The sequence below is a fragment of the Limanda limanda genome, chromosome 12, assembly GCF_963576545.1.
Source record: "Limanda limanda chromosome 12, fLimLim1.1, whole genome shotgun sequence".
Lineage (NCBI taxonomy): Eukaryota > Metazoa > Chordata > Actinopteri > Pleuronectiformes > Pleuronectidae > Limanda > Limanda limanda.
In genome coordinates this window covers 26,171,405-26,182,472 of record NC_083647.1, presented here as the reverse complement: position 1 = coordinate 26,182,472, position 11,068 = coordinate 26,171,405, and the positions used below count along the sequence as shown (strand labels likewise).

Below are 11,068 nucleotides of genomic sequence, written 5' to 3'. Positions count from 1 at the left end.
CTCAATTTTAATGTGGATATTGCATAGGCAGAGACTCTACGAACAGGAATCCACTGGAAATTACTCGTAACCTAGCAAGGAATATCTTTAAAATTCATCCAAATATGTATATTGGGCCACTTTCACAGATTTGCCCTTTCATTTCCTCAGTTATTCTACAGTAAAAATATACAATAATGTATCTCAGCATAGTCAGAGACACCACTAACAGGAATACATTGGAAATGACTCACAACCTCTCAAGGAATATTTTTAATCAGCTTCCAAATATGGTTACATTATGAATACATTGTTTTGTTTTTACAGACTTGCCCTTTAATTTGCAGTCTGGATACATGATAATTGACATGAGCAAATACGCCATGAAGATTTAAAAAAAAATTCAATAAAATATAGTTGTGTTTTTCGTAATGTTTGGGCGTTTCAACCAAACATGCTGTTTTACCGTAAAGCCACAAGGAGACTCGCAACAAACACCCGAGGGGCGGCTGGCTTCACACATGACGGCTCACTTTACTTCACCCGGCTGCTCCACCTCTCACCTGAATAATGAGGAGGATTTGATGATGTTGTGAACGAGTCTGTGCAGAAAACCTGCTGCTGTGTTGCTCATGTCTGAAACAGAAAGTCTGGACACATTTCTCTAAGTTTTAGCCACAGGTCTTGTCTGAAAGCAGCTTAACCAACTAACTAACATCCCCTCGCCCTGTTCTCCTCTGTGAGTGACCTAATTGGTTTATTATCCTCAAAATGAAAAACTTTTTTACCAGAAACCCTTTGTGTGATGCTGCTTCCTTTACGATCTGCGTCGAGTCGTTGCGTTTTCGTTTATCCTAAATGTGAGAACATCCGGTCTCGCTTTGGTTCAATCAATCAATCTTTATTAAGAAGCAATGAAAAGGTATAAAAAGTTACTGCTAAGCAATGGGCACCCAAAGCACACCCCCGGTCCTCTAGCGGCACCGGACAGTCACGAGTCGGCCGCACGGACGGCGGTTGATATATCTTATAACAGAAGTTATAACAGAATTGGTCAATAACGAGGGGAAGTCTTCCTCGGTTCTTCCTCGATGGTGCTCAGGCGTAGTACCTCCCTCTTGGTACTGGAATAAGGATATGACGAGCAGCCGCTCCCAAAATCTTCAGTTCATGACAGTTTATAAAAAAAGGTACAAACAAGCCTTGACTCAGCTGACTCCTTGTGGGTTGATGTTGTTGTTCATTGGAGTCAGAATATTGTTCTGTTTGTGTTGACATTTGCATCCTCCAAACCAAAACAACGCCTGCCCCCAAACTCCTGCTTTATTGTTAAGAGTACAGTTCCATAAATATCTTCACAGACACAAAGAAGCTACAATTTAAAATACCAACAGTCTTAACACCAACTGTAAACGACCTCAACATCTCTACTTCCTTAATGTGATCGTTCAAACATCACAACAGTCGACATTAAACTCTGAAATGAAAGACGTGTGTATTTGTGTTTCAGTGTGTCCTGCAGACGTCCAGCAACTGATGGTGATTAAGGAAGAGGTTCCCTCTGAGCAGCAGCAGTGGAGCCCCCTTGTGGACCAGGAGGACCCAGAGCCCTCCCACATTAAAGAGGAACAGGAGGATCCAGAGCCCCCCCACATTAAAGAGGAACAGGAGGACCCAGAGCCCTCCCACATTAAAGAGGAACAGGAGGATCCAGAGCCCCCCCACATTAAAGAGGTACAGGAGGACCCAGAGCCCCCCCACATTAAAGAGGAACAGGAGGAGACAGAGCCCCTCCACATTAAAGAGGAACAGGAGGAACCGTGGACCAATCAGGATGGACAGCAGCTTCAAGGACTGGAGGAGGCTGATATCAAGTTCACATTGACTCCTGTCGCTGTGAAGAGTGAAGAAGATGAAGAGAAACTTAAATCGTCAACGCTTCATCCGAGTGAGAGGAAGGAGAACAGAGAAGACTGTGGAGGACCAGAACCAGCCAGGAACTCAGGACCTGATGGACGTTTACAACCAGGTCCTGAGGACAAGGCTGAAGACTCTTCTGAGACTGAAGTCAGTGAGGATGATTGGATGGAGACCAGGGAAACTCAGACTGGTTTAAATACAAGAAATAACAAACAGCCTCTAAGTGAAATGGGATGTGAGACAGAAAAAAAAACGTTTAGTTGTTCTGAGTGTGGTAACAGATTTAGCAAAAGGAGCGATCTTAACAGACATACTAGGAGTCATACAGGAGAGAAACCGTTCAGTTGCTCTGAGTGTGGTAAAAGATTTAACCAAGGGGGCAATCTAAATACACATATGAGGCTTCATACAGGAGAGAAACCGTTTAGTTGCTCTGAGTGTGGTAAAAGATTTAGCAAAAGGAGCAATCTAAATACACATATGAGGCTTCATACAGGAGAGAAACCGTTTAGTTGCTCTGAGTGTGGTAACAGATTTAGCCGTAAGGACAGTCTAAATGCACATATGACGATTCATACAGGAGAGAAACCGTTAAGTTGCTCTGAGTGTGGTAAAAGATTTATCCAAAGCGGTACTCTAAATATACATATGAGGATTCATACAGGAGAGAAACCGTTTAGTTGCCCAGAGTGTGGTAAAAGATTTATTGAAAGGGCGAATCTAAATATACATATGAGGATTCATACAGGAGAGAAACCGTTTAGTTGCTCTGAGTGTGGTAAAAGATTTAGCCGAAGAGGCAGTCTAAATACACATAAGAAGACTCATACAGGAGAGAAACCGTTCAGTTGCTCTGAGTGTGGTAAAAGATTTAACCAAGGGGGCAATCTAAATACACATATGAGGCTTCATACAGGAGAGAAACCGTTTAGTTGCTCTGAGTGTGGTAAAAGATTTAGCAACAGGAGCAATCTAAATACACATATGAGGCTTCATACAGGAGAGAAACCGTTTAGTTGCTCTGAGTGTGGTAACAGATTTAGCCGTAAGGACAGTCTAAATGCACATATGACGATTCATACAGGAGAGAAACCGTTAAGTTGCTCTGAGTGTGGGAAAAGATTTATCCAAAGCGGTGCTCTAAATATACATATGAGGATTCATACAGGAGAGAAACCGTTTAGTTGCCCAGAGTGTGGTAAAAGATTTATTGAAAGGGCGAATCTAAATATACATATGAGGATTCATACAGGAGAGAAACCGTTTAGTTGCTCTGAGTGTGGTAAAAGATTTAGTCGAAGGGGCAGTCTAAATACACATAAGAAGACTCATACAGGAGAGAAACCGTTTAGTTGCTCTGAGTGTGGTAAAAGATTTAGCAAAAGGAGCGATCTTAACAGACATATGATGATTCATACACGCATCTGAACGCATCTCGACGCCAAAACCACGCAGAGATAAGAATCTTTGTCTGAAAATTCCTTTGTGTAACTCACGTGGCTTACGGCCATTTTTTACTTCGACCTCATGTTGTCATTAACAAAGGCGTCCATTTTGAGTAACGTGAATGTACCACCATCTTGATTTCGAACAGATTACGTCACCACGTGACTGCGTCATTACCTCATTGCCACTCCCCCTCTCTCTCTCTCTCACACACACACACACACTTAGAGACACTCACACACACACACATAGATATACAATCAGTATTACACGTGTGTTCTAAATTGTGATAAGTGCTGCTACTGTTGTTATCTGTGAAATAGTAAAGTTTTGTTAAATTAAGAATCATTGAATAACATTAACTTTATTTCCCCTTTTTTAATAAATCCTTTTGTAATTAAAGTATCTGTATCTTGTGATTATTTGTGCATATGTATGTGAATACAGCTGGATTATGATAGCCTGTGCTTGAACTTAAAACCCTTCATTGTTGATTATATAATCATTAATATAAAATATTGAGATTATTAATTTAACTTTTATAAACTGAGACTGATCCTTACAGATTGAATGTTGGTCCCTGTAGCCAGGGTGGTGGCCCGTCTATATTATTCTTAATTTATCATTTTATTGTTTTCATTAATGATTTAACTATTCTTAATTGATAACCCTATCATTTCTAATTGATTCTTTTATTATTCTTAATTTAAAGATTTATCATTTTTTAAATATTTTTAATACATATTTTTAATTATTTATAATAATCATATTTCATGATTATTAATAATTAGCCAACGTCAAGTCTACTACTATTGAACAAACGTTATTAACTAGTTTATATGATTAATGTTTGTTTTAAAACAATGGTTTCTTGTTACGTGAGATTCAATGACAGTGTGTGTTCTCCTTTATGTATTGAATGTGTTTCCAGGAATAAAAGTCTAATAAAAAGATAATGGCGTCGTCGCCCTCCTCTTTGTTTCTGTATGAACGGAGGCTGCACTGGCTACAGTTGAATTGTCTCATCACGAGACAAATTAATCAGCTTCTCACAGTCAGACATGTTTGTTTACGTTTGACGTGAAGTCGGAACTGGGCAATTTCAGGTCAGAATATCTGACAAACGAGTCGTCTGGAACGCAGCAATTTTATCTGTATAGCCCATATTCACAAATCACAATTTGTCTCATAGGGCTTTAACATGGTGTAACATCCTCTGTCCTTAACCCTCAGCAAGAGTCAGGAAAAACTACTAAAACCCCTTTTATTAGGTTAAAATACGTAGAAACCTCAGAGAGACACATGTGAGGATCCGTCTCCCAGGACGGACAGAAGTGCAATAGATGTCAAGTGTAGGAGAACATCATCAAGATAAAGGTTTTAGCAGCGTTGATGAGGGTTAACATTTTGAAGGATAACTTCAATCCTTAAAAATGCATCTTAATAGGAGAAATAAGTCACTGAATGAATGAATGAATGAATCACTCTCCCTTTTTGCTATTTGCTATTCAACCTGCTGAGTCATTTAGCTTCTCCATTCCACCTCTCCATTCTGTGACACTGGGCCTTGTTTAATATAGTTTCACACTAATTAAACAAACTCACTCAACCAGTCCAATTAAAATCCAGCTCTTTAATTATCAGTGTGAAACTCAAACCTGTTTCATGTGGGTTTTTATAAACTTTTTTAATATCGCTGCAGGTGAATAAAAACTTTATTTAAGCTTCAAGATTTTCAGGAGAAAAACTCATTCGACTTTTCTCTCATCAAGCTGCTGTTTCTGCAAATTCATATTAAAGAACTAATGAATAATGTGTGTTTGGTTAAGTGTGCGTGTGTGTGTGTGTGTGTGTGTGTGTGTGTGTGTGTGTGTGTGTGTGTGTGTGTGTGTGTGTGTGTGTGTGTGTGCAACCGGCACCTGAAGCAGGAAAACACATTGAAAACATACTTTCATGTTTATTTGTTTGTTTACGTAACACTCTTACAGATACATTACTGAGCATCGCTAACAAATTACTTCTTCAAAATCCAGAAAATATGATTTGATTATTGGTATTGGTTCTGATATCTGTCAAGGCAACAAGATCCATAGAATCACTTCCTGTTTGCACAATGTCCCTTTTGTTGTTGCTTAATTTGAGGAAGTGACAGTTAAATCAAACTGAAAGGATAATTTCTCAGGACTGTATATTTTGGAAACTTCGTGGATACTTTATTATGTAAGTTGTTGTTGAAGTTTATTCTGGTCAGCCAAGATGTCAATGTTGTTGTAGAAGTTGATGATGAAGGAAAGGAACGCGGACCCAGTACTTACAAGTATAATAATGTTTATTTCACAGGTCAGGACGAGCTCTAGAACTCAGAGAAATCACCCAGGCCAAATAGTGAAATCTGACCAGCCGTGGTCTCACACACATTATATAGAGAGGTTAGTTCCGCCCACGACTTCGGGTAACATGTCATCCCACCTAGGGCCTTCTGCCTAATAAGGACGTTTGTACACGAAGAGGAAAACACAGCGGTCAAGGATCTTCCCTTTACCCCCATCCATTTGCTGGTCAGAGGTCATTCCCTAGGTCAAAGGTCCTTCCAAAGAGGGAGAGACCTCCTTGAATAAACACCTGAAGGACTCTCTGGGAATGTCCGAGAGTCACGAAAATAAGCATCATAAATATAAACCTGTCATTATAGTTAAACACATGCTAAAATCATTAACTCTAGTGAATACACGACAACGTCTTCCTGTCAAGTTCAAAGAACAGAGAGAGAGACAACAAGAGGCTTCTCTGTTGAGGTTGGGTGTGTTGATGTGATCTCAACACTAGAGGTCAGTGTGTCAGATCAGAGTCCAAGCCTGAACAGCTCTATGTGTCAATATTTCCTCAGGGTCATAGCGCCACCTACTGATCAGTGTGAAAATGAAGTTGTTGTAACATTGTCCAATTGATCCAAAGTTGCTCACGCTACATCAGAGCCCCTACTTGAACAGATATTTTAGTCTGTATCTAATAATACCGATGGCGCCACCTACTGGTAACCAGAAATAAGCTTTGTTTAAGAACTATCATTCAATTTACATAAAGTTCACAGTGTGATGTGCTATTTAATAGTGTTGACTGTAATGAGCAATTAGCAGGCAAGGATCAACGTCACGTGACGGACGCAGGAAGTGAAGCGTTTATCTTTGCCGCAGTTCGCAAAACGCAACCATTCCCGTTCAGTGCTGCTTTGCAGGGCTAGAAATTGTTGTTCAGTTTTGGTTTTACTGTCGGAGTTTGTTTAATTTAATTATTGAGTATTTCTACTTCACTGTCTTAGTACTTTTACTTGTAATGGAATATTACTTTAGTCTCATGGTACTTTTACTTTAGTGAATGATCTGAATTCTATTTCCATCATTGGTTAAGTTTGTTTTGTTGCTTACACTTTAGTGCTTAACCAGTACTTGTAACAGAGTATTTCTACTGTGCAGTATTAGTACTCTCGTTTCCTCTTCGTCCTCCAGTCCAACAGGGGTCGCTGCAGGCTCGGAGCTCGGAGTCTCTGCTTCCTGTCTTTGTCCCCTCACAGACTCAGAGAGGAGGACCTGCTGCAGGTGGAGGAAGGAGGAGGAAAGGCTCGAGTCCCGGAGCTGAGAGCGATGCTCACCGAGCGGCTCGCCGCGGCGGGAGAGCAGATCCTCGCGGGTCTGGAGGAAACCTTGTTCGAGTCCGAGGAGCGAGTGGAGCGGACAGAGCGGTCCCAGCGGGAGGTCTGCCGCCGGAGGAGGCTGCTGGAGGCCGCGATGCAGCCCGTAGTCCGGCTGCACAGAGCAGGTCAGTCCCGGGAGCGGGGGGGGGGGGGGGGGGGGAGGAGGATCCATGTTCCCAAGGGCCACATGAGAACAGGGACAGTTGTGGAGGGCCGCACCAACAACCCAGAGCTGGGACCAGGAAGCAGAGCTGCAGTGCTACACACTTCTCTGCTCCCTCTGGATCAGTCACACAACCCCATAGAGATTGTGTCTGTCCACCGTCAGATTAAATTATTTAAATTAAACAAAAACAGAGCGAGAACTCCACACAGAAATCTAATACAAATTAACACAACCTCTAAAACAACGCAGGAAACTAATCAAAGGCTATTTTAGTTAATGAACTAGTCTCAGATTACAACATAGATTCATTGTCCCTCACTGAGACGTGGCTGCATCCTGATGAATATGTCAGTCTAAATGAATCTACTCCCCCCCCAGTCATTTAAATTCACACGTTCCCAGAGAATTCGGACGAGGAGGTGGAGTTGCTGCTATTTTTAACTCCAGTCTATCAATTAATCCTAAACCTGAACTCAGCTACAACTCATTTGAATGTCTTGTTCTTAGTCTTCTACACCAATCCAGGAAACACCAACAGCCAATCATATCTGCTGTAGTTTACCGTGCTCCTGAGGCTTATACTGAATTTTTAACAGAATTCCCTGAGTTTTTATCAAACATAGTCCTAAAGACCGATCAAATTATTATTGTTGGTGACTTTAATATTCATGTTGACAATAATAAAGATAGCCTTAGCGTAGGGGATGTGCAATTAATCAAATCACGTTTGAAACATTTTTTCAAACTAAAAAATAATCGTTTGAATAATCGTGATTTCAATATTGTCCAAAATAATCGTGATGATTTTTTCCCGTAATCGAGGTGGAACCGCTCAAACACTACCGTTAATACGTCACTTCCTGTCTCTGTCTGCTGCACCTCTGAGAATAATGAAGAGGATTTGATGATGTTGTGAACGAGTCTGTGCAGAAAACCTGCTGCTGTGTTGCTCATGTCTGAAACAGAAAGTCTGGACACATTTCTGTGAGTTTTAGCCACAGGTCTTGTCTGAAAGCAGCTTAACCAACTAACTAACGTCCCCTCGCCCTGTTCTCCTCTGTGACCTAATTGGTTTATTATCCTCAAAATGAAAAACTTTTTTACCAGAAACCCTTTGTGTGATGCTGCTTCCTTTAGGATCTGCGTCGTGTCGTTGCGTTTTCGTTTTTGTTTTTTGTTTTTTCGTTTGGTTCAATGGAGTATTTATTAAGAAGCAATGAAAAGGTATAAAAAGTTACTGCTAAGCAATGGGCACCCAAAGCACACCCCCGGTCCTCTAGCGGCACCGGACGGTCACGAGTCGCGCCGCACGGACGGTGGTTGTAATATTTTAGAACAGAAGTTATAACAGGAATGGTCAACAACGAGGGGAAGTCTTCCTCGGTTCTTCCTCGATGGTGCTCAGGCGTAGTACCTCCCTCTTGGTACTGGAATAAGGATATGACGAGCAGCCGCTCCCAATCTCCTCCTCCTCTGATAGTGGCTGGGCAAAATCTTCAGTTCATGACAGTTTATAAAAAAAGGTACAAACAAGCCTTGACTCAGCTGACTCCTTGTGGGTTGATGTTGTTGTTCATTGGAGTCAGAATATTGTTCTGTTTGTGTTAACATTTGCATCCTCCAAACCAAAACAACGCCACTCTCTCTTCCCCCCAGAACCTGGGGCAGCTGCTTGAACTCTGTGTGATGTTGATTAAATCTAATGGAGTTATGCTTTAATATAAAAAGCTAGAAATGAGAACAAGTTAAAGTACAGTGTATTGTATGCCACAGATTCACAATCTCACAACAGGCAGCAGCTCTTATCAGACCTTTTATCAAGACAGGTGTGAGACTGACCAGTGATGTGAGGCACACACATTCTAAACGAACCTCAAGATTAACACTAAGCAGCAACGGTTATTAGAAGTCACTATGTGAAGGCCATATATCTATATCTAGGCTATATATATATGTCTGGCCCAAACTGCTCCTGCCCCGAACCTCCTGCTTTATTGTTAAGAGTACAGTTCCATAAATATCTTCACAGACACAAAGAAGCTAAAATTTAAAATACCAACAGTCTTAACACCAACTGTAAACGACCTCAACATCTCTACTTCCTGAATGTGAATGTTCAAACATCACAACAGTCGACATTAAACGACAAAACACAAGCTTTTCAAAACACTTCAGGAAACTCTGAAATGATAAACGTGTGTATTTGTGTATTTGTGTTTCAGTGTGTCCTGCAGACGTCCAGCAACTGATGTTGATTAAAGAAGAGGTTCCCTCTGAGCAGCAGCAGTGGAGCCCCCTTGTGGAACAGGAGGATCCAGAGCCCCCCCACATTAGAGAGGAACAGGAGGAACCATGGACCAATCAGGATGGACAGCAGCTTCAAGGACTGGAGGAGGCTGATATCAAGTTCACATTGACGCCTGTCGCTGTGAAGAGTGAAGAAGATGAAGAGAAACTTAAATCTTCAATGCGTCATCCAAGTGAGCGGAAGGAGAACAGAGCGGACTGCGGTGGACCAGAACCAGCCAGGAACTCAGGACCTGATGGACTTTTACAACCAGGTCCTGAGGACAAGGCTGAAGACTCTTCTGAGACTGAAGTCAGTGAGGATGATTGGATGGAGACCAGGGAAACTCAGACTGGTTTAAATACAAGAAATAACAAACAGCCTCTAAGTGAAATGGGATGTGAGACAGAAAAAAAAACGTTTAGTTGTTCTGAGTGTGGTAACAGATTTAGCAAAAGGAGCGATCTTAACAGACATACTAGGAGTCATACAGGAGAGAAACCGTTCAGTTGCTCTGAGTGTGGTAAAAGATTTAACCAAGGGGGCAATCTAAATACACATATGAGGCTTCATACAGGAGAGAAACCGTTTAGTTGCTCTGAGTGTGGTAAAAGATTTAGCAAAAGGAGCAATCTAAATACACATATGAGGCTTCATACAGGAGAGAAACCGTTTAGTTGCTCTGAGTGTGGTAACAGATTTAGCCGTAAGGACAGTCTAAATGCACATATGACGATTCATACAGGAGAGAAACCGTTAAGTTGCTCTGAGTGTGGTAAAAGATTTATCCAAAGCGGTACTCTAAATATACATATGAGGATTCATACAGGAGAGAAACCGTTTAGTTGCCCAGAGTGTGGTAAAAGATTTATTGAAAGGGCGAATCTAAATATACATATGAGGATTCATACAGGAGAGAAACCGTTTAGTTGCTCTGAGTGTGGTAAAAGATTTAGCCGAAGAGGCAGTCTAAATACACATAAGAAGACTCATACAGGAGAGAAACCGTTTAGTTGCTCTGAGTGTGGTAAAAGATTTAGCAAAAGGAGCGATCTTAACAGACATATGATGATTCATACACGCATCTGAACGCATCTCGACGCCAAAACCACGCAGAGATAAGAATCTTTGTCTGAAAATTCCTTTGTGTAACTCACGTGGCTTACGGCCATTTTTTACTTCGACCTCATGTTGTCATTAACAAAGGCGTCCATTTTGAGTAACGTGAATGTACCACCATCTTGATTTCGAACAGATTACGTCACCACGTGACTGCGTCATTACCTCATTGCCACTCCCCCTCTCTCTCTCTCTCACACACACACACACACTTAGAGACACTCACACACACACACACACACACACACACACACACACATAAGGACGCAGACACACACACACACACACATAGATATACAATCAGTATTACACGTGTGTTCTAAATTGTGATAAGTGCTGCTACTGCTACTGTTGTTATCTGTGAAATAGTAAAGTTTTGTTAAATTAAGAATCATTGAATAACATTAACTTTATTTCCCCTTTTTTAATAAATCCTTTTGTAATTAAAGTATCTGTATCT

At 41.2% G+C, this 11,068-nt stretch overlaps 1 protein-coding gene across 4 annotated transcripts; it reads left to right on the top strand.

Moving 5' to 3' along the window:
• Positions 1 to 1,881: 1,881 nt before the first annotated feature.
• Positions 1,882 to 10,835, top strand: LOC133015128 (gastrula zinc finger protein XlCGF57.1-like). 4 transcript variants are annotated; one of them, XM_061082264.1, is made up of 2 exons: positions 1,882 to 3,301; positions 10,217 to 10,835. In XM_061082264.1, exons 1-2 carry the CDS (start codon positions 2,065 to 2,067, stop codon positions 10,576 to 10,578), a joined length of 1,599 nt encoding a protein of 532 aa, XP_060938247.1. In that variant the 5' UTR covers positions 1,882 to 2,064; the 3' UTR covers positions 10,579 to 10,835. The 4 variants fall into 4 exon arrangements, with proteins under 4 accessions (XP_060938247.1, XP_060938246.1, XP_060938249.1 ...); XM_061082263.1 differs by having other exon boundaries at positions 9,965 to 10,835; XM_061082266.1 differs by having other exon boundaries at positions 1,882 to 3,319; positions 9,899 to 10,835.
• Positions 10,836 to 11,068: the final 233 nt, after the last annotated feature.